Here is a 23,272-nt window from a genome sequence, read left to right as displayed (position 1 = left end):
CTCCAGACTGAGCAACCGAGCAAGACTACATCTCAAAAACAAAAAACAAGATGGAGGGAAAATCAGATTTTGAGTCTCCTTCCTGCTCCCTTCTTGGCAGGGATTTATAGTAGATGGTGAACTAAGGTAACTTGTCTGTTGGTCTTTATTTATTACTATTTAATTTTATTGCTTTTGAGACAGAGTCCTGCTCTGTCACCCTGGCTGGAGTGCAGTGGTGCAATCTCGGCTCACTGCAACCTCCACCTCCCGGGTTCAAGTGATTCTCTTGCCTCAGTCTCCCCAGCAGCTGGGATTACAGGCATACACCACCATGCCTGGCTAATTTTTTTGTATTTTTAGTAGAGACGGGGCTTCGCCATGTTGGCCAGGCTGGTCTTGAACTCCTGACCTCAGGTGATCCACTCGCCTTGGCCTCCCAAAGTGCTGAGATTACAAGCATGAGCCACAGCGCCCGGTCCTGCTGGTCTTTTGAAGGCTCTAGTCCAGATTTCTGCATCAAAGTCTCAACTACTTATAACTAGGTCAACATGACCTGCCAATGAATACTTATGCAAATCATTATTATCACCCTGCCTTTCCCTAGATCATCTCCTAGTGATCATCTGAGGACATGCTTCATATGTAAAGGAAAACACTTTTCTTCCTGAGCACCTGAGAATTTCATCTCATTTTCCATGGTCTTTACTCTTGTATCCTAAAATTAAATTCCTTTTAAGCCCATCTCTAACTTGTTTCTCAGTACAGAGAACATTAAGCTATCAGGCACTAATGGCTTAAGAAAATAGAAAGGTCTATTCTGCGAACCTTGACCTCAGATAAGTATATACTTCTTCGGTTAGGAACAGAAGAAGAAAGTAGATAAACACAAAGACTTCCATTCCTTTTCCCCTCAAAATCACCAATACTCCCCCATATGCACACACACATTTCTAAGGTTTACCCAAGAAATGTCAAATCTTGAATCCCAGGGAAAGCCATATTGTTCTGGGTCTTGGTGATTTATCTGATGTATATTTGAATTTAAACAGTCAGTGGGTTGGAACAACAGAAAAACACCAGCAAACATGAAAGAGCAGTGCCTTCTCTAAAAACGGGAGAGGCGGCCGAGTGCAGTGGCTCATGCCTGTAATCCCAGCACTTTAGGAGGCCGAGGTGAGTGGATCATGAGGTCTGGAGTTCGAGACCAGCCTGGCCAACATAGTAAAACTCCATCTCTACTAAAAATACAGAAATTGGCCAGGTGTGGTGGCATGCGCCTGTAGCCCCAGACTCTGTCTCAAAAAAAAAAAAAAAAAAAAAAAAGGCCGGGCGCGCTGGCTCATGCCTGTAATCCCAGCACTTTGGGAGGCCGAGGTGGGTAGATCACGAGGTCAGGAGATCGAGACCATCCTGGTTAACATGGTGAAACCCTGTCTCTACTAAAAATACAAAAAATTAACCGGGCGTGGTGGCGGGTGCCTGTAGTCCCAGCTATGTGGAAGGCTGAGGCGGGAGAATGGCATGAACCCAGGAGGTGGAGCTTGCAGTGAGCCCAAGATCGCACCACTGCACTCCAGCCTGGGAGTGACAGAGCGAGACTCTGTCTCAAAAAAATTAAAAAAATGAGAGAGGCACTGCAGCCATCACACACAGCTCTTTGATCAAGGGTTATGAAAGCCAAATGTAAATTCTGAAGGCCATTTTGAGTGCTTTGGGTATGGGCATGATCAGGAAATGGCACATCTTGGTCAACCAAATATTCTGGGGAACAGATAACTGAAAACACACACGCGTCAGGCAGGTGTCACCAACTCTCAAGACTATGCTAGGCGGTCTCAACATCCTTTGATACTTCATAAGGATCTCACTTCAAATTGGAATTAGCCTCATGAGGTGGGAAAGCGCTGACCACCAGAATGCCTAATGCCAGTTCCCAGCAGAAATCTGAACAATAAAACCATCTTTCTTCCAGACCTAGATCAAGGACTGAAAATACCTTATATATATCCTTGAGCACCAAACTTTGAGGCAGCAAATAAAAACTGCAATCGCTGGCCGGGCATGGGCAGTGGCTCATGCCTGTAACCCCAGCATTTGGGGAGGCTGAGGCAGGCAGATCACTTGAGCTCAGGGGTTTGAGACCAGCCCGGGCCACATGGTGAAACCCCCGTCTCTACAAAAACTACAAAAAACAAAAAATTAGCCAGGCATGGTGTTGCTCGCATGTGGTCCCAGCTACTGGTGGGGCTGAGGTGGGAGAATCACTTGAGCCCAGGAGGCAGAGGTTGCAGTGAGCCAAGACTGTGCTGCTGCCCTCCAGCCTGTGTGACAGAGTGAGGCCCTGTCTCAAAAAAAAAAAAAAAAAAAAAAAAAAATGCCATTGCCTGAGCTTCCCCTTACTCCCCACTCTGACAGTTGTTAATGAGTAGACAAGTGCTAGCTGGCAAAAGGTCATTTTTTTGGCCTCCTCACCTTCGTCTGAAAAGAGATAGCATGGCAGATCAGGCCACTCACACAGCCCCATCCCCATCCCACCACAGGAAAATTAGAAACAACTAAGAGTCTCCTCCCCAGGGTCCCTCCCCAGGCCCTATTGTGTGCAGCTATCCCTCTGGTGATGAGGTACCACTCACTAGAGGCCAACAGCGGCCACCTTCCGCCTCCTCACCTCTCCTCGTTGATGCCACACATGCGAATCCGGTCAGAACTGGTCCAGTTGTGCACGCCGCTGTAGAGCGGTGCTGTAGAGATCATGACAGCCACTCACCACCAGATAGGACCTGCTGTGGCCACTCCCCCTGGGGAAAAGAATTCCAGAAAATCAAAACTCGTAACAGGGACAGCTGCTTCAATCACCTTTTACACAGCAATGTTTCAATAAAGGTAATTACAGCATCAAAATGTTAAAGCAGCCAGCCTGCTATGGAAAATTAAGGTCTAAACCGGGAAGAGGGAGCACTAGCTTTCTAGGAATCCATAGGTTTCAGGATGGAGATGAGGACATTGTTAATCACCTAGAGTGAGTTTTAAATTATCTTAAAAGACAGATATGCTTGAGTGTTCGAGGAAATTCAATCTATTTCAGGCAAATGAGATGACAGTATATTTTTCTACACACATTTAGCCTAACCAACTACAATTAGAGAGTCATACCCATATATGAGTGGTGCACTGAAACACTACTGGTGACCTTTTTCTCTTCTACTCTCTAATCCGTAGGTACTGAAGTATTTGAGTGACGTAGCCAATTTACACTCTTCAGAGAAAGCACATGCTGTTTTTTATAAGTCCTTCAAAAATACTCCATTGACTTTGACTTGGACATAACACATGTATCTAACCTGGTTTCGAGCTCCCTCCAAATCAGGTGTGGTATTCCTTGCACACTGACCACCAACAAGCAAACAAACAGAAAACAATGTTCCATCAAGAACCACATGTTTCGGCAGGGCACAGTGGCTCACGCCCGTAATCCCAACATTTTGGGAGGCCAAGGCGGGTGGATCACCTGAGGTCAGGAGTTCGAGGCCAGCCTGGACAACATGGTAAAATCCCGTTTCTAGTAAAAATTTAAAAAATTAGCCTGGCATGGCAGTGCGCACCTGTAATCCCAGCTACTCGGAAGGTTGAAGCACAAGCATTGCTTGAACCCAAGACGCGGAGGTTGCAGTGAGCTGAGATCGTGCCAGCACACTCCAGCCTGGGCCACAGAGCAAGACTTCATCTCAATAAAACAAAACAAAACAAAACAAAACACGTGTTTCCGTCCTTGTCCCTTCCTATCAGTCTGTTGTCTCCATGCTCCAACACTCTCTTCACCAGCCAATGTCCCTCTCTCGCTTTCACAAGCAGGGCACAGTCAATTTACCTTCTAGAAAAAATGAGCCACCAAGAAAAAGCTTTATCCAATGAGCTTGTCTTGAGACCCTTAAGCTCTCAAGTTAGCTTATTAACTAAAATCCTTATTCATTGAAGTTCAACTGAACAGAACCCTACAGTTATCAGAATTGTATGTTGTTCTCCACTTTCCAAAGAAGTAAATCACAGTAAGATATAGTTGTATGAGGGATTTGTTTCATGTATCCGTTTTTCAATTTTCAGAGATTGTCCACATTCAACACAGTATCACAATTTATTGCATTCCTACTATGAGCCAGCACCATCCTATGTACTGAGGATTCAACGATTAACAAAACAGAACAAAATCCCTGCCCATGTGGAGCTTACATCCCAGGGGGATGACATGGACAATAAACATGTTAAATACTTCTATGTCACAGCATGTTAAATAATTGTATGTCAGGGCATGTTAGAAGATAGTACAACAGGTTAGGTGCAGTGGCTCATGCCTGTAATCCCAGCACTTTGGGAGGCCAAGGCAGGTGGATCACCTGAGGTCTGGAGTTCAAGATCAGCCTGACCAACATGGAGAAACCCTGTCTCTACTAAAAATACAAAATTAGCCAGGCGTGGTAGTGCATGCCTGTAATCCTAGATACTCAGGAGGCTAAGGCAGGAGAATTGCTTGAACCCAGGAGGCAGAGGCTGCGGTGAGCCAATATTGCGCCACTGCACTCCAGCCTGAGCAACAAGAGTGAAACTGTCTCAAAAAAAAAAAAAAAAAAAAAAAAAAAGGAGGAGGAGGAGGAGGAGATAGTACAACACAGACTAAGGGGCAAGGACACAGTCTAAGGTGGGGAGGGCCACTATCTGAAATAGGGTGAGCAGGGTAGGCCTTGCTGTAAAGGAGACATTTAAACCATCGGAATGAGCTGAAGGAGTAGCCACGCAGATATTTGGGAGAAAAGCATTCCAGGCTGAGGGAAGAGTGTACAAGAAAGTCCTAAGGCGGGAGGTTGCCCACAAAGATCAAGGGAGAGCCAGGAGGCCAGTATGGAGGTGGTAGGAGAAGAGAGAGGGGCATCCACCCTACCTGGGCTTCATCCTCCTCCTCATCTCTGCAGAGCGGCATACCGTTGCCCTTGCCCCTTCTCTTTATTCTCTCCCTTCTCTTGTCTTTCCTGATCCACTGCCTGATGGCTTCTCCGGGGCCCTTCTCTTCCACTGCCCACCCCAAAGACTTGGGCATTCACTGGGGCCTGGCCTTTCCCTTGATCTCTGTCTCTCTTCACCTCTGCCACCCTCTCCCACTTCCTCCCCTTCCTATCTTTCAAGGCTCCTTCCCTCTTTCTCCCCATCCCCCTACCCAGCTCTCTCTCTTTACTCTTCCTCCTCCTCACCTTTCTCTCTCCCTATTATTCTCCCAGCTGTTCACCTTTTGCCTTTCTCCTCTCTCTCTCTCTCTCACACACACACACAATCCCCTCTCCTCCAACTTTCTCCCCGTTCCCACCTCTCTCCTTCCCTTTCTTTTTCTTGCTTATCTCACCTTCCCCATTTCCCTCAGTCTCCCATTCATTCTCTCCTCCCTCTCCCCCTCCTTCCCCTTCTCCCTCTCCTGTGCCTCCCCCTCCCCTCTACTCTTGTGCCTTCAGTCTCCCTCTTCTGGTCCCTCCCTGGTCTCCCTCTGTCTCTTTTCCTCCTAGTCTGCCTTTTGCCGGCTCTCCCTGGCTTCCCCCACCCATCTCTCTCCCTCTGTGCCAGTTGTCAGCCCTGCCCCGCCTTCTCTCTCAGCTCATGAGCTTCCAGTTTCAGCTCGCCCCTTGATGCGCTGATGACTCCCAAATCTGTATCTCTAGCCTTGACCTCTCTCCTTAAGCCCAGACCAGAATTTCCAGCTGCCAGCAACTCGCTGTTAATTGGATGACCACCAAGCCCCTCAAACTCAACGTGTCTCAAACCATACTCATTATCTGTTCTCATAAACCTGCTCCCCACCCCCTATGTCCAGTAGCAGCGTGTTTCCTAGCTTACTTAACAGCACTACTGTCCCCTAGCCTGGAAATTTCCGCCCTGTCGTCTTCAACTCCTTCTCTCCCCTGCCGCCCATATTCAATCAGAAGTCATGCCTTAATAATGCCATCTCCAGCCTTGCCTTCTACCCTTCTTGCCACTACCCTGGTGCAGGCCCTCATCAGCTCTCACCCAGACTATTATAATCACCTCTTAACTGCTCCCTCTGCCTTCAATTTCTTGATTCTACAATAAATTCATCTTCTAAAGCTCCAGGTCGATCATGTCACCCCCTCCTTCCTCAAAAGCTTTCAACAGCTTTCCCCGGCCTCTAGGATCTAGCCAGCCATTCTCAGCACAGCCTTCAGGGCCCTCATGACCTGGCCTCAAACCTCCTCTCCAGCCTCCTCTTCTACCACATCTTGCCATTTCCCCACCACTCTCACCACCCCCAGCTCCCAACCCTTCCTAAACACACCATCCAGTTTCAGGACTCTTCTCCCTCCTCACCCTGAAATGGCCTCTCCTGCTTCCCCCTCTTCCTCTCCCTGTCTTCTCTCAAGACCCAGCTTAAATGTCATCACATCATCCCCCTAGCCCTGGCCCTAGAGTTCAGTTAACCCCTCTCTCTCTGGTTATCCTCAAGCATTTAATCCCTACCTCTTCCACAGCACTGGTTCTTATTCTCCTCTCTAGCTTGGTTAGTTGGGGACAAGGCATGTTTATCTCCCCCACCAGACAATCAGCTACCTAAGGTAAGAAATAGCATCCTTGGCCAGGCACAGTGGCTTACGCCTGTAATCCCAGCACTTTGGGAGGCCAAGGCGGGCACATCACCTGAGGTCAGGAGTTTGAGACCAGCAGAGCCAACATGGGGAAACCCCATCTCTACTAAAATACCAAATTAGCCGGGCATGGTGGCACATGCCTATAATCCCAGCTACTTGGGAGGCTGAGGCAGGAGAATCGCTTGAACCTGGGAGGTGGAGGTTGAGGTGAGCTGAGAGATTGCGCCATTGCCATTGCACTCCAGCCTAGGCAACAAGAGTGGAACTCCATCTCAAAAAAAAAGAAAAAAAAAAAAAAGAAATAGCATCCTTTTTTGTCTTTGGTTCCTCCACAACACCTTACATATAGTAACTACTCAGTAAATGCATGTTATACGGAACTGAATTCTGGATAAGAACTGAAGTGACGGCCCTGAGAAATCACAAGAAGCAAAATCAACACCCACACCCCCCCCCGGACACACACACAAAGCATCCATCATGTTTGCTTACTACAGAAAAACCTTTGTACTCCAATGAAAAACCTATGCACTGTCTATAGTATAACCTTCTGGGCTATCTGATTTTAGCTCAGGTTATTGTCTTCAAGCTATTCTGCATCTCTGTAAATTGCAGGTAACTGATGTATATGCGAAGTCTGTCTTGTCCCATAGAGTTTGGATTGACTTTCCTCCCCACTGTAGAAAAACTACTTTTGCCTCCGTTTGCAATTTAGTTCCTTTACTCCACATAAATTTGTGCTTTTTGACTTTTTGTTTGAACCAGCTATAACATCTGTCTGGTTCTCTTGTTGATTAATGAGTAAAATAAAATCTTTAACACGTGTTCATTTTTATATCTGTACGACAGTCATGATTTTTTACCTTTTTTCTGACAATTATCTTTTAACATTACAAAGACAGTTATGTGGGTTAGCATAATTTTAGAAACATTTTTAACAGGGACCCCGTTCCCTGAACATCCTGGTTAATCAAGTTTTGACTGTTTCTCAGAATATCTTGGAATATCCCCATTTTAACAAACAACACTGGCTGGGCACAGTGGCTCACACCTGTAATCCCAGAACTTTGGGAGGTTGAGGTGGGAGGACTGCTTGAGTCCTAGAGTTCAAGACCAGCCTGGGCAACATGGCAAAACCCCATCTCTACAAAAAATTAGCCGGGCATGGTGGCGGGTGCCTGTAGTCCCAGCTACTTGGGAGGCTGAGGTGGGAGGATCACCTGAGCATAGGAAGTCAAGCATGCAGTGAGCTGAGATTGTGCCACTGCATTCCAACCTGGATAACAGCGAAACTCTGTCTAAAACAAAAATAAAAATAAAAACAAAACCAGCTCAGCCTATTGGCTGATACCCCAGGTACTCATTTCATCTTTTCTCTCTACTAAGCATTACAGGACTCGGCCAGGCATGGTGGCTCACATCTGTAATCCCAGCACTTTGGGAGGCCAAGATGGGTGGATCACCTGACGTCAGGAGTTCGAGACCAGCCTGGCCAACATGGTGAAACCCCATCTCTACTAAAAATACAAAAAATAGCCGGGCATGGTGGCAGGCACCTGTAATCTCAGCTACTCGGGAGGCTGAGGTAGGAAAATTGCTTGAACCCGGGAGGCAGAGATCGCAGTGAGCCGAGATTGTGCCACTGCGCTCCAGCCTAGGCGACAGAGTAAGACTCCGTCTGGGGCGGGGGGGAAGAAAAGAATTAGAGGACTCAAGCAATGGAAGGGGCTGTTCTTGCCATAAAATGCATTTCAGGCTGGGGTAGTGGCCTGTAACCCCACTGTGATCATGCCTGTAATCCTAGCACCTTGGGAGGCTGAGGCAGGTGGATCACTTGAGCTCAGGAGTTCAAGATCAGTCTGGGCAACACGGCAAAGCCCCATCTCTACTAAAAATACAAAAAATAGCCGAGTGTGGCTGTGCACACCTGTGGTCCCTGCTACTTGGGAGGCTGAGGTGGGAGAACTGCTTGAGCCCGGGAGGCAGAGGTCACAGTGAGCCGAGATTGGGCCACTGCACTCCAGCCTGGGCAACAGAGGGAGACCCTATCTCAAAAAAAAAAAAAAAAAAAAAAAGATGTGTTTCAACACAAAGTACAAGTTTCAGTTGCTACTAAATATCTATAGGCAGCAGGTATTAGTGACACTGGATTTTTCACTCTCAGGTTTCCTATTGTTCTATTCAGAGAGGATTAGGATTAGTAGTATGTAGGGTCTGAGACAGAAATCAGAGGGGGAACACAGGCATTTGGAAACAGAACATCATACAACATCACCTAGATAAAGAGCTTTTAGGCCAAAAAAAAAAAAAAAAAAAAAAAAAAACACACACACACACAAAATAAAACCAAGTTAAAATATCAAAATAATTACTATATAATACATGTGCTATGACCACGTAGAGAACAACGCTGATTCTGGATACCCCCATTTTCACAAGATCCTCAAGATGGAGCATCCACTTAAATCTTTGCCTCCCAATTTTTTATCATGATTTCGTCCCAGATAGCTTCCTATCTGAAGCCCACTGTTGCTAATTAACAGTAGCCTTTGCAGATGAGAGGAGAGAAGGGGAGGGATAAAACACGGGCAGGAGAACACTGACACTGAGCTACATGGTCTATACAAGAAGGCAAGATTGGTCTTCCCCAGCCAGAGGGAAAGTAAAGGGAACCTCTAAAGCAGCCCTAGAGAACAGGCTCCTGCCTGCGCGAATGCTCACAGAAGGGAGGAGTCAGGACGGTCAGTGTCAACCAATGTTTCCCAGCCAGAATCACCGAGGAGCTTGTTCAAAATACAGATTCCTAGGTCTCAGTCCTGGAGATTCTGATTCAGTAGGCCTAGGGGCTTGTTTTATTATATTATAGCCAATCAAATTAGTATCCCAGGAGAGGTGAGCAAAAAGGAAAAGCCTTGTAGGCATGCCACACTTGGTAGGTGCCGCTGGTTTACACACTTGTATGCTGGCTTTTGCTTGAAGCACCGGTACTCATGTGTTCTCCCTTTCCACCTCCCCCCACCACCCCGCCCACTCTCCCTCTCTCTGATGGAAATCATCACATCAAAAGCAAAGTTCCAAAAAGGAACTGGAAGAAACCTGGTAATCCCAAATGACCCAGGAAGCACAGGCACAAGGATATGAAATACCTCAAAGGATTTTCCCAGATGTCACAACCATGTAATTGTTAAAGAAATGAACAGCTGCATGGCCCAAGAATCAACGCTGGTCACTGCCTGGAAGGCAGAGGAACCACTGTGAGCTATCCTTACTTTGGGGGGAAAAACTCAAAAGATATATCCAACTCACGGTGAGGACAAAGGAGAGCACATGCTCTGCCAACCCAAAGCCATACGTGTGGCTGGAAAAAAATATATTTATATATGTAAAACTTCAATTTAGGAGGCATACGCACAGAGAAGTAAAAGGCCTGCCCAAAATCCCAGGAAATGAATCCAACAAGTGGGCAGCCAAGAGCAGGTGGCCAGAGACAATCACCACACTACAGAACAGGGGAAACAAACAAACAAAAAAGAACTAATGGGAGAGAAATAACTTTTTTTTTTTTTTTTTTTTTTTTTTTGTGAGATGGAGTCTCACTCTGTCACCCAGGCTGGAGTGCAATGGCACAATGTTGGCTCACTGCAACCTCCACCTCCTGGATTCAAGTGATTCTCCTGTCTCAGCCTCCTGAGTAGCTGGGATTACAGGCATGGGCCACCATGCCTGGCTAATTTTTGTATTTTTAGTAGAGACGGGGTTTCACCATGTTGGCCAGGCTCGTCTCGAACTCCTGACCTCGTGACCAACCCATCTCGGCCTCCCAAAGTACTGGGATTGCAGGCGTGAGCCACCGCGCCTGGCCACAATAACTTTAAGATGGTGAAAAATAGCAGCTAAGCTGAGGGCGAGCAGGTAGTGGAAGAGAAACTATAATGAAGCAGAGATCTTTAAAACAAATCCAAATAGAACACACCGGAAGACAAGGGCAGGTATGATAAGCATAAAAGAAAAGCCCATCACATGTAACAACCAAAAGGAAAAAAAATGAAATAGGGGAACCTGAAATATTTCACCATCATGGGCCAAACTGAAACACTGTGGGGAAGCACTGAAGACAGACATTTTAGAAAAGTTTAGAGAGAATGTGTTCTCAAAAGGGGAAGAATAACATCAAATTATAGCCTAAGTCAGGGCTGGGGGAGTTAGTAATAGGGGATAGGCAGCACTAAAATCTCAAAGGAGATTTTACAGATGGGATAGGATTTTTTTGTTTTGTTTTGAAATGAAGATGCCAAAACATGCAGATTTCACAATAATTACAAGCGAAAGCATGGTTGTCATCATGCATATGAGGAAGAGAAGGACATTAAAGGAGGTAACAGAGAGAGCATCTATCTGACAAATGTTTTTGACTGAGGTAGGCACTGTTTATGAGGTTTTTAACCTTAAACAGGACGAGGCCAGGCATGGGCTCATGTCTATAACCCCAGCACTTTGGGAGGCTGAGGCAGGAGGATTCCTTGAACCCAGGAGTTTGAGACCAGCCTGGGCAACATAATGAGACCTCATCTCTATAAAAAATTTAAAAAAAAATAGCTGGGTATGATGGTGCACACCTGTGGTCCCAGCTACTCAGGAGGCTGCGGTGGAAGGGATCCCTTGAGCCCAGGATGTCGAGTCCGCAGTGAGCTAAGATCATGCCACTGCACTCCAGCCTGGGTGACAAAGAGAGATCCTGTCTCAAAAAAATAAATAAATAAAAGAAAATGATCAGACAGGGTGTTCACGCAGCTGACAAATACTTCAGGATCATGTAGTTCCCTTTGTGGCCAAAGACCCCTTAAGTGCAGAACACTCAGAGCTGGCAACGTGTGGAACACAACTCAGTCTTCTACACATAGCATGAAACCTACCCATTTATTCATGCTTGGACTCTACCATCAAGACAGTAAACTAGAAACCCAAGCTTAAGAAGCTCTCAATAAAACGAAATGTGGTCCTGCTCCCCCAGGTTCCTTTTGGTTCATAGTGCCTGGTGACCTGGAAGCAATTATGACTTTAAAAAAATGAAAGAGCCGGAAAATATTCATCTTGAAGCCTGGCCCTGGATCTGTCCTCAAGAGGATAGGTGTGGCCAGTAGACAGTTTAAGGAGGAGGGCTGGGTCAGTGATGACTAATAAGTAAAGAAAACCAACTTTGGGACCTACTCCTCCAATAGAGACCCAGAGCTCTTGGTAAAGCTCCCATAAGACAGAGGCGAACTTTACAGCAGCAAAAGGAGAGGCCACCTCATCATTCCACTTGGGAAAAACAGCATCCAAGACACCCCTGAGGAGATCCAAAAGACCACTGACACTGAGATCTCAGGGCTAGAGGGAAAAGGCCATGACTTCTGCCCAGAAGTCTTTTAGAGTGAAGGCAAATCTGCTCATTGTTTTCCACAGGAAAATGTATACACACCCAGCAAGGACAACTTTACCCGGCTTTAGATGTGGAACTCCTACTACAGAGCTTGCCCTCCTGATTACTCTGCCTTCTTCCATGTGTATTCAACAGAATGTGTTAGGAGACTAACATTCCTGTTTTCCCTACTTGATTACATACCGCAACCCGTGCCCCCAATGAGGAAGTTACCCCAATTTAAACCATTCTGGCCGGGTGCAGTGACTCATGCCTGTAATCCCAGCATTTTGAGAGGTGGAGGCAGGTGGATCACTAGAGGTCAGGAGTTCTAGACTAGCCTGGCCAACATGCCGAAACCCCATCTCTACTAAAAATACAAAATTAGCTGGGCGTGGTGGTGTATGCCTGTAATCCCAGCTACTCAGAAGGCTGAGGCAGGAGAATTGTTTGAACCTGGGAGGCAAAGGTTGCAGTGAGCCAAGATCAGGCCACTACACTCCAGCCTGGGTGACAGAGCTAGACTCCATGTCAAAAAATAAAAATAAAAATAAACTGTTCTTTAATGATCTAATACATATAAGGGTATTCTAAAATTCTCCTCAATCTTTCCCCCCAATATCTATATTCCCTCATCTTTCCCTACCATTAACCAAATATCATTCCCTGAAACTCAAGAGTCCCACAGACAGGCCAGACGTGGTGGCTCATGCCTATAATCCCAGGACTTTGGGAGGCTGGGGTGGGTGGATCACTTGAGACCAGGAGTTCGAGACCATCCTGGTCCACATGGTGAAACCCTGTCTCTACTAAAAATACAAAAATTAATCAGGCTTGGTGGTGGGTACCTGTAATCCCAGCTACTCAGGAGACTGAGGCGGGAGAATCGCTTGAACCTGGGAGGCAGAGGTTGCAGTGAGCCAAGTTCATGCCACTGCAGTCTAGCCTGAGCAACAGAGTGAGACTCTGTCTCGAAAAAAAAAAAAAAAGAAAGAAAAGTCCCATAGACATGCCCCCAAACACTTTACTTTGCTTCCCTTCATGCCAACTTGGTCCCCCTACTACCGCACACACAAAATCAACTAGAAATAATCTGCCAGGCAATTTAAAGGAGGAAGAAGGGCCTTTGTGCAGTTCATCCCAAACTTTTGCCTGACTAAAAATCTATTCTAACACTTTCTACTTCCCCTGGATTTTTTTTTTCCTATCCAAATATTTCCACGGGTATCTACCCCAAGGGATCAGTCTTATAAGGCATATTGTATCTTTTGCCCAGATACATTAATTCTGGTATTCAGTGGGAAGGCTAACTAGTTGCCGGCACACAGGTCTAGCACGGACACCTTCATAGACTCTTTGGGTACTTCCATGTCTAAAACCTTACCTATAAACATTTATGAGACTGGATACAAAGGAATGTTAACTGCCTGTTAAATGCATGAATGTTTACTCATTCAAATGAATGTAGTTACCCCAAAGTAGTCACCTCAGGAGGCTGGACAGTCATCTCAGCTGAGCGGCCAGGGCTTGCAATCTCCCTGGAGTTCCTCTGTGAGCATTAGCATCCAGACCCATGCTACGCCCTTTTCACGCTCCTCACTAGTGCTGGATCCCATCTTTTCAGGGTCAATCTGACGTTTAGGAACATCCAAAATCCATTCAAAACCATCTACTCAAACAGCAGCAATATTAAACAGAACCATCTAATCTAGTAATGCCTTGAAAAGTGATACACTCTAGGACCCACAGCCTACACTGCGGTGGGAAAACTTGGAGAACACTCCCAGTCCCCACTTCTCAGCCATCTCAGATTATCTCTCTATGTCCATTTACCGTGTCACCTGCAAAATGGGAATGAACTACTAGTCCCTACTAAAAATTCGGAATAACATGAAAGCACTTAAAAAAGGACTACAGGCTGGCCGGGCGTGGTGGCTCACGCCTGTAATCCCAGCACTTTGGGAGGCCAAGGCAGGTGGATCACCTGAGGTCAGGAGTTCAAGACCAGACTGGCCAATATGGTGAAACCCTGTCTCCACTAAAAATACAAAAAATTAGCTGGGCATGGTGGCGGGCATCTGTAATCCCAGTTACTCGGGAGGCTGAGGCAGCAGAATCACTTGAACCCAGGGGGTCAGAGCTGAGATTGTGCCATTGCACACCAACCTGAGCTACAAAAGCAAGACTCTGTCTCAAAAAAATAAATAAATAAAATTAAAATTAAAAAATAAAAAAAGGACCATAGGTAATCTATTCCAAGAATGAAGTAGTCAAATGCAAAAGTTTTAATCTTTTGCTTACATTTTGTTTCTTTCTTTGAGACAGGTCTTGCTCTGTAACCCAGGCTGGAGTACAATGGCATGATCATAGCTCACTGCAACCTTGACCTCTCAGGCTCAAGCGATCCTCCCACCTCAGCCTCTCAAGCAGCTGGGACTACAGGTGTGCGCCATTTTTTCAGTACAGTCAGGGTACTGTGTTGCCTAGGCTAGAATCAAACTCCTGGCCTCAAGCAGTCCTCCTGCCTTTGCCTTCCAAAGTGCTGAGATTATAGGCGTGAGCCAGTGTGCCTGGCCTCACTTACATTTTCATACCGCCAGATTCTTTTTGCTTTCTACCCATTGCTATGATACTTTTTCCCTATTATTCAAACAGTACTCACTTCCATTTCCTGCTGTAAGAAAATTACTTTACTCCATTTAACGAAAACACCTCATCATAGCTTTATAATAGACCTAGGCTCTGGATACAAGATTTTATACAACTTCCAGATGTCACACAAAACTTAAGTGATCATTGTGAAATTAATCAGTCCTTTCAAAATGCAAAGCAACCTCAAAATGTCACCCTAAATAGCTAGGGTCATTTTTTGAGTACTTCTAATTTCTGCTAGACCAAAAACACAAATTGGCTTTCCTCAATCTTGGTCTTCAGCAGGACTATATAAATATTTAGTGCTTTTTTCACACTCTAAAGTTGAATCACTGTAATATGAGACATTCTGAATCCCTTTTGAGATGCTTCTGGGTCCTCCCTGCCATAGACTGTCACAGTGGCCCTCTGGTGTCTCCATTTCAGTATACCATATTCATGATATGCATTTTTTCACCTAAAGACAATTCCTGGCCGGGCGCACTGGCTCACGCCTGTAATCCCAACACTGAGAGGCCAAGGCAGACGGATCGCTTAAGCCCAGGAGTTCCAGACCAGCTTTGGCAACATGGTGAAACCCTGTCTCTACAAAAAATACAAAAATTAGCCAGTCTCATAACCCAGTTTCTCTCTCTCTCTCTCTCTCTCTGTCTCTCTCTCTCTCTCTCTCTCTCTCTATATATATATATATATATATATATATAGTTTTTTAAAAGACAATTCTTCCTCACCCAACTTTTGCTTTTATAAAAGTCTCCTGGACTACATACACAGATATTTGGAGAGACTATTATCAGGTTATTCTTTCTATTTTCTCACAACAGAACAGACTCAGCTATGGGTTCAACCAACTTTATATATATTACTCATTCAAAGGTGTATCTATACAGCATTCATTAAACAGTATTAGCTCAAAGAGTTTTTGTTGTTGTTGTTGTTGTTGTTGTTATTTTGAGACTGGGTCTCAACTCTGTCGCCCGGGCTGAAGTGCAGTGGCATGATCACAGCTCACTGTAGCGGCACTCCCGGGCTCAAGTGGCCCTCCCACCTCAGCTTCCCAAGTAGCTGGGACTATAGACACACGCCACCATGCCTGGCGCCACCAAGCCCAGGTAATTTTTGTATTATTTTGTAGAGACAGGGTCTTGCTACATTGCCCAGGCTGGTCTTGAACTCCTGGGTTCAAGTGATCTGCCAGCCTCGACCTCCCAAAGTGGTGGGATTAAAGGCGTGAGCCACTGTGCCTGGTCCAAAACTTTTTTAAAAAAATCAACTGTGCCTGGTGGTATGGGCCTGTAGTCCTAGCTACTCGGGAGGATGAAGTGGGAAGATCACTTGAGCCTGGGAGGTCGAAGCTGCAGTGAGCCGAGTTTGCACCACTCTACTTCAGCCTGGGCAATAGAGCAAGACTCCATCTCAGAAACAAAAATAAAATAAAAAGAATATTTTCTGCTAGGCACAGTGGCTCATGCCTGTAATCCCAGCACTTTGGGAAGTTAAGACAGGAGGAATGCTGGAGCTCAGGAGTTTGAGAGCAGCCTGGGCAACACAGGGAGACCCTGTCTCTACTAAAAATAAAAATAAAAACAATTGTCCGGGCGTGGTGGCCTGTCCCAGCTACTCGAGAGGCTGAGGCAACAGAGCCAGACCCTGTCTCAAAAATAAATAAATAGGCTGGGCGTGGTGGCTCAGACTTTGGGAGGCCAAGGCGGACAGATCACTTGAGGTCAGGAGTTCGAGACCAGCCAGGCCAACATGGCAAAACCCCATCTCTACTAGAAAAAATACAAAAATCAGCCGGGTGTGGTGGTGGGTGCCTGTAATCCCAGCTACTCGGAAGGCTGAGGCAGGAGGCAGAGGTTGCAGTGAGCCAAGATTGCACCATTGCACTCCAGCCTAGGCAACAAGAATGAAACTCACTCCCAAAAAATAAATAAAAAATATAAATACAAAAATTAGCCAGGCATGGTGGCTCACACCTGTAGTCCCAGCTACACGGGAGGCTGAGGCAGAAGAATCACTTGAACCTGGGAGGTGGAGGTTGCAGTAAGCCGAGATCACACCACTGCACACTTTCAAATAAATAAATAAAATAAAATAAACACAGCAACCCTTTTCAGAAAGCAAAGGTTTTTAAAAATGTCACCCATGGCCTGAAATGTTCCCTAAAGTTTCAACTGGATATACACTCCTCAGTTCCTGTCCTGAACTACTGAGCAGTGTTACAGCATAGCTGTTAAAGAAGCCGCCACTTCCATCTCAAAGGTGGATGCAGTGATGAGTCAAGCTCTTTCTTCCTAGGACGTTGTAAATGCTAAATGTGTACTAATACAACAGGAATATGAAGAAAGAGGACAGAGAATCAAGATATAAGGGGACCACCAAGAAGCTGTTGATAGTTTTCACGCTGCCACCATGTTTACTATAATATAATAGGATACAATTGAACAAGAAAAATTAGGTAATAATATAATAATAGGTCCCATTTATTGAGCACCTACTATGAGCCTGGGATGATTCTGTGTAATCCTCACAGCCCTGTGAAATTAGTACTATCATCTCCATTGTATAGATGAGAAAACTGAGGCTCAACAAAGTTAAGTGGGCCGGGCACAGTGGCTCACGCCTGTAATCCCAGCACTTTGGGAGGCTGAGGCAGGAGGATCACCTAAGGTCAGGAGTTCGAGACCAGCCTGGCCAACATGGCAAAACCCCATCTCTACTAAAAATACAAAGATTAGCTGGGCGTGGTGCTGGGTGCTTGTAATCCCAGCTACTCAAGAGGCTGAGGCACGAGAATCACTTGAACCCGGGAGGCGGAGGTTGCAGTGAGCCAAGATAGCACCACTGCACTTCAGCCTGGGTGACAGAGCAAGACTCCATCTCCAAAAAAAAAGAAAAAGAAAGAAAGAAAGTTAAGTGAAGACCTGGTACGGTGGCTTATGCCTGTAATCCCAACATATTCTGGGAGGTTGAGGTGGGCAGATCACTTCAGGTCAGGAGTTCGAGATCAGCCTGGCCAACATGGTGAAACCCCATCTCTACTAAAAATACAAAAACTAGCTGAGCATGGTGGTGGGCACGTTTAATCCCAGCTACTCAGGAGGCTGAGGTGGGAGAATAGCTTGAACCCAGGACACGGAGGTTGCAGTGAGCCGAGATCCCACCACTGTACTCCAGCCTGGATGACAGAGCTAGACTGTCTCAAAATAAAAAAAAAATAAAAAAAAATAAAAGGCTGGGTGCGGTGGCTCACACCTGTAATCCCAGCACTTTGGGAGGTTGAGGCGGGTGGATCACGAGCTCAGGAGATCAAGGCCATCCTGGCTAACACAGTGAAACCCTGTCTCTACCAAAAAAAAAATAATAATAATACAAAAAGTTAGCCGGGTGTGGGCCAGCGCCTGTAGTCCCAGCTACTTGCCAGGCTGAGGCAGGAGAATGGCTTGAACCTGGGAGGTGGAGCTTGCAGTGAGCCGACATCGTGCCACTGCACTCCAGCCTGGGCGACAGAGCGAGACTCTGCCAAAAATGAAAGAAAGAAAGAGAAGAGAGAGAGAGAGAGAGAGAGAGAGAGAGAGAGAGAGAGAGAAAGTTAGTTAACTGACTTGCCTCCTGCCACACAGCTGGGAAGTAGAAGAGCAAGCACTCTAACCTGAGGTTGTCTGTCTCCAAAGCCCACCCCCCACCCCGCCCCAGGCAATTCTGAGGAGCTCAAGTCTGAGAACCACTGTACTATACTAACTGGGGTGTGGTACAACCAAGTTAAACTGAGTAAAGCCTCATTATCAGAAGACAATCATCTCATGGATTCAGGTATAGAGCGCATCAACTCACCTCTGTGATCATAGTCATACATGGTGCACTTCTCTACAAAACTTGGAAAAGCAAAAATCTGCTTGTTCTCCTTGTCCCTGGACATCAGCATTATAACAAAACTCAACAGTACCCTTAAATGGCACTAACACTATGATTTCTAGGCATACCTTAGTAATGAGGTAACCAAATTTTGTTTCTTAGCAGACCGACGGTAAAGAAGCTCAAAACACAAAGCTTTCCCTGCTCCTTGGTACTCTGGATTTCTCATGGACCTTTAGCTTAAGGTTTTCTTAAAATACAAATGAAGAGGCATCCTGCCTCACATACTGTGATGAGTAAATCTGAAAATTACCACATTTTACAAATAATACATCAGCTGTATTCAAATTCATCATAATTCATTGACCAGGGAAAATATGACCTTGACATGCAGCCTGCATGTTACCCCTTTTTAAAAAAAAAAAAAAAAATCCTTTTTATGTTTTATGGGGAAAGGGTGGCTTCTGCTTAGAATAAAAAAGAAGAAAATTAGAACAGCATATTTGAATTATGGGGATAGAAACACAGAGTTAAATTTTACTCTTGACCAGAATGAAACTTCAGTTCGCCAAAGAAAGTTCTCTTCATAAAAGATTGCTTTTAAGTTATGAACAGTGGGAAAGGGAATGATTTAATTTAGAAAAAGAACCATTTCTACATTATTTTAAGGATAACCATTCAAAAATGGGCATTAATAAAGCCTAGCTCATATGTAAAATTCTATCAAATACTGTACTAGCATCCTACTGGCCAAAAAGGAGATATTACCTCCCTCTTTGGCCATCCTGACACTAAACACTCTGGCAAGCATAGACTCACACCTAATTTAAACTCCAGCATTAAGAAACTTCCCTTCTCTTTGAAAACCCGAAGGCCTAGGGTCTTCCCTCCGGATTATATAATCATCAGTGGCTTCTCCCTTTTCCTATTCTACCCCAACTGTTGTGTCACTTTCTCCAGCGCCCTCTCCGTTCCACTCTGGTGTTCACTTTCCCACCCAAACTTGACCTCGAATTTCTTCACTCTGATTCTGATGCTGATGGGCCCTGAAGAACAGCTCTCTACTCTCTTTGGCTGTTCTATTTCATCCCAAGCTTAGCTCAGCCTAGAATCAATGAATTACTCTATATGGCCTCCAGTCCAAGCCCTGATTAGAGCCTCTCTTCCATGCCCCTAACCCCACCCTCCAATTCTGGCCCACAGGCTCTCATGCCACTCACTGTTCTTTATCCAGTTTCACCCTGGAATTTCCATCACTCATCTCCTCATACCTAGGATCCTTCCCACCTGCAGACTGGAAACACCGGTGGATTCCTACTTTTTCCTTCTTTCAAGTCCACTCTATTTAGGACAGTGAATCCCTCCCCCCATTCGGTATCCTTACTTTAGTCTAAATTTTCTAATTAATGTTTAGATGTGTAAGGCCTGGATCCCAGCTAACCTCTGCTTCCTGGGCCCTCCCAGGGCAGTGGCTGTCAAAGGCAAGCTTTCCCGCTCCCTAACACCAGCTCCAAAAGACATCTGAGTGAATATCTTCCTCCTTTGGCTCTTAATTCCTCTCTTTTTCTCTCACATTCTGCATTTTAACCTGTATATAATCTCTAAGTTCCCTATTTCCTTATGGATAAATATGCTTGTATTTCTCTCTAAAAGCCAGTTTCTCCCCAACCCTACTTTTACCCCATATCTTCCTTCTCTCTTGCCCCAACCTTAGTGATTCCAGCATGAAATTGTAAAGAGCTTTAAGAGTTCTTCAGAGTTTACTTTGGAAAACATTGTCCTGGCGATTTCAAGGTTTGACTTTTTCCTTAGTTGGCCCTTACGTGGGACCAGTGATGATCACCTTTCTTTTCCCTTCATTGCTCAACCAGCCCTCTTCCTGACTTCTCCTTCTTGCCTTCCTTCTCTCTAGTGTCCAAGTCCTTTTTTCCCATAATTCTGTTTCTCTCAAACAAGCCCTTCTCTACAACCCATAATCCAACTAATAGTGTCCTGAGATCTTCCAATCCCCGTACTAAACATTTATTTATTTTTCTTTCTTTTTTTTTTTTTTTTTTTTAAAGATGGACTCTCGCTCTGTTGCCCAGGCTGGAGTGCAGTGGTGCGATCTTGGTGCACTGCAACCTCCACCTCCCGGGTTCAAGCAATTCTTGTGCCTCCACCTCCCAAGTAGCTGGGATTACAGGAACGCCCCACCACACTTGGCTAATTTTTGTGATTTTAGTAGAAACGGGTTTCACCATGTTGGCCAGGCTGGTCTTGAACTCCTGACCTCAAGTGATCTGCCTGCCTCAGCCTCCCAAACTGCTGGGGTTACAGGCCTGAGCCACGGCACCCAGCCCATTGTTTTCTATTTCATGAACTGCATGACAAATGAAGCAGAGCCCTCTGGAGGACCCCTCTTTTCTTCCCAAGAATGTCTATGTCACTGAGAAAGGGATCCTCCCTCTTTATCTACACTTTCCTGACAAATCAAAACAGCCAGACCCACATGAGTGTTCTTGGTGCAGCCATCATGTCTTGTAGAACTCCCTCCACTCTGCCCAATGCAGACTCCAGCAGCAGAGCTTGCCGGGGCCTTAGCTTTTCTCTGCCTTATGCCAATGATTTGATTTGCTGTCCCTTCCTTATTGGCCTATTCTTAAAAAAAAAAAAAAAACCAAAAAAAAATAAAACCAAAAACTAGTCCTCCTGAACTCAGACATCAGTGTCCCCTCTCCTTCCTCATCAATGACTTACAGCCAGGACAAAAATAAACCGGGCAGCCAGATCACCTGAAGTCAGGAGTTCAAGACTAGCCTGGCCAACATGGTGAAACCCTGTCTCTACTATAAATACAAAAAATTAGCCAGGCGTGGTGGCAGGCGCCTGTAGTCCCAGCTACTCTGGAGGGTAAGGCAGGAGAATCACTTGAACCCAGGAGGCGGAGGTTATAGTGAGCTGAGATTGTGGCACTGCACTCCAGCCTGGGCAACAGAGTGAGACTCCATCTCAAAAAAAAAAAAAAAAAGAAAAGAAAAGAAAAGAAAAGAAAAGAAATCTACCCACCCTTCTTGCAAAGCTGGTATCAGGATCAGCCCTCTTAAGGTCAATTTTACTCAAGCTGTGTGCCCCAAGGCCTGTACCTTTCATCCCTCACATCTGCCCCAAGGGCAGTTGCCTAAGTTGCCCTGTCAAAAGATGTCCGCCTAACAACATCCTCATGACTTAGTCAAGATGGCCACATCCCTAAACTCTACTATCAACCTTCAGATTCTCTTAACTTGACTCACCAAGCCCCTTGCTCCTCCCAGCTCCCTCAGTCTTTGCTACTAACTTTTCGCCTCCATCGAAATTGTACAGGCTCCTCCCCAGCCTTTTGCTTCTATTTGGAGCCCCGGGATGATTCTTAAAATTAGGTTATCCCATTTAATCCCCAATGGAATCCCCCAAATTTCTCTCCTACATACTGTCATCTTTAGTACCACATGGTGACATCACCATCCAATTAAAGTACCCTAAACTCTGCACCAGACATCCTCCACTGTGCCATCTACCATCTTCCCCATAATAAAGCTCCCTCAATTCCAACATTCAAGGACAGGACATATCAACAGAAAAGTAAATAACCTTAAAACTCCCTTCCAACCTTGAAATTTTATTATCAACCTAATCCACTCCCAACCCCAAATGCATCCACATTTATTTTCCCATGTAACTCAACGGCATGCTTTTGAGAAAGAGCCTTCTAAGTTGAAAGAACCACAGGGCTAACCACTGTAACGCTAACCTACAACTCATCTCTAGAAGTCTCACTGAAGATTTTTGCAATTGTACTCCACCTCTGTACCAAAGGGACGACCTCCAAACTGCCTTAACAGTAGTCAAGCTGTGGCACAAAGTTACCGGGCCCCCTTCTCACACTAACATAAAGAGCCTCTAAACCCTGGGCTAGATGCTTGCTCGCCAAATGATGCCTGTGCTTACTGTCTACTCCAGGAGACATCAAGAATGAATATCACCCCATCGACAGTTTCGATCAGCCAACATTGAAAATTTCAAAACAATAAAACGAAAACATAGTGCTTCCACTCAGGGAGGGAGGAGGTGCGAGCGGAATAGAAGGGCACCCCCACGGGCCTGTGCTATTGGCCTCCCGGGTTTGCAGTGTTTCCCTCCCACCTTTCCCCTCGACCACGTCTTTCCCTACAACAATCTCCCGCACCTCCATAACGCGAAATCCCCAGCCGAGGTGCGGCCGGCTCCTCCCAGCCTTGCCCCGGACGTCCCTCTGGCCCAGCCTTCCTCTCGGCGGGACCCCGGCGAGGAGGGCCCCCTCCAACGACCCGTTCACCTCCCTATCCCTTCCCCGGCCTCTTGGCGCCCCTGCAGGGCTCTGTCCCGAAGCCGAACCTCGAGAAGCCAAGCCCACGAGGCCCGTCGCGGGACCCACACCCCCCTTCCTTCTCCCAGCACCTCGTCCTCCATGCACCCGGCCCCCGGGGCTCCTCGTCGTCGTCGTCCCGGCTCGTACCGCCCCCCGTCGGGGGCTCCACCCCCCCGCCTGCCCCCGCCCCCAGGACGGCCCCCTCCCCACCGCGCGCCGCCTGCGCCCTCTGCTCCGGCACGGGACTCTCTTTGGCCTCCGTTCCCCGCCCAGAAGCGGCGGCGGCGGCGGCGGCAACGGCTGCGGCGGCCCCAGCAGGAGCAGCAGCGGCGGCGGCGGCAGCGGCGGCGGCAGCAGCGCCGCCCCGGCCCC

General features: G+C 46.3%; 1 protein-coding gene across 1 annotated transcript in view; it reads right to left on the bottom strand.

The window, feature by feature from the left end:
- The window catches only part of BCORL1 (BCL6 corepressor like 1), a 76,583-nt gene that overhangs the window by 49,932 nt on the left and 3,379 nt on the right, over nucleotides 1-23,272 (bottom strand). The window contains exon 3 of the mRNA XM_025373586.1: nucleotides 2,651-2,780. Within this exon, the coding sequence (XP_025229371.1) occupies nucleotides 2,651-2,736 (86 nt within the window). The 5' untranslated portion in view covers nucleotides 2,737-2,780. The remainder of the gene's footprint in view (nucleotides 1-2,650; nucleotides 2,781-23,272) is intronic.

The sequence above is a fragment of the Theropithecus gelada genome, chromosome X (genome assembly GCF_003255815.1).
Source record: "Theropithecus gelada isolate Dixy chromosome X, Tgel_1.0, whole genome shotgun sequence".
Lineage (NCBI taxonomy): Eukaryota > Metazoa > Chordata > Mammalia > Primates > Cercopithecidae > Theropithecus > Theropithecus gelada.
The sequence above is the reverse complement of the archived record's forward strand: the minus strand, read 5'-3'. Positions and strand labels throughout refer to the sequence as shown.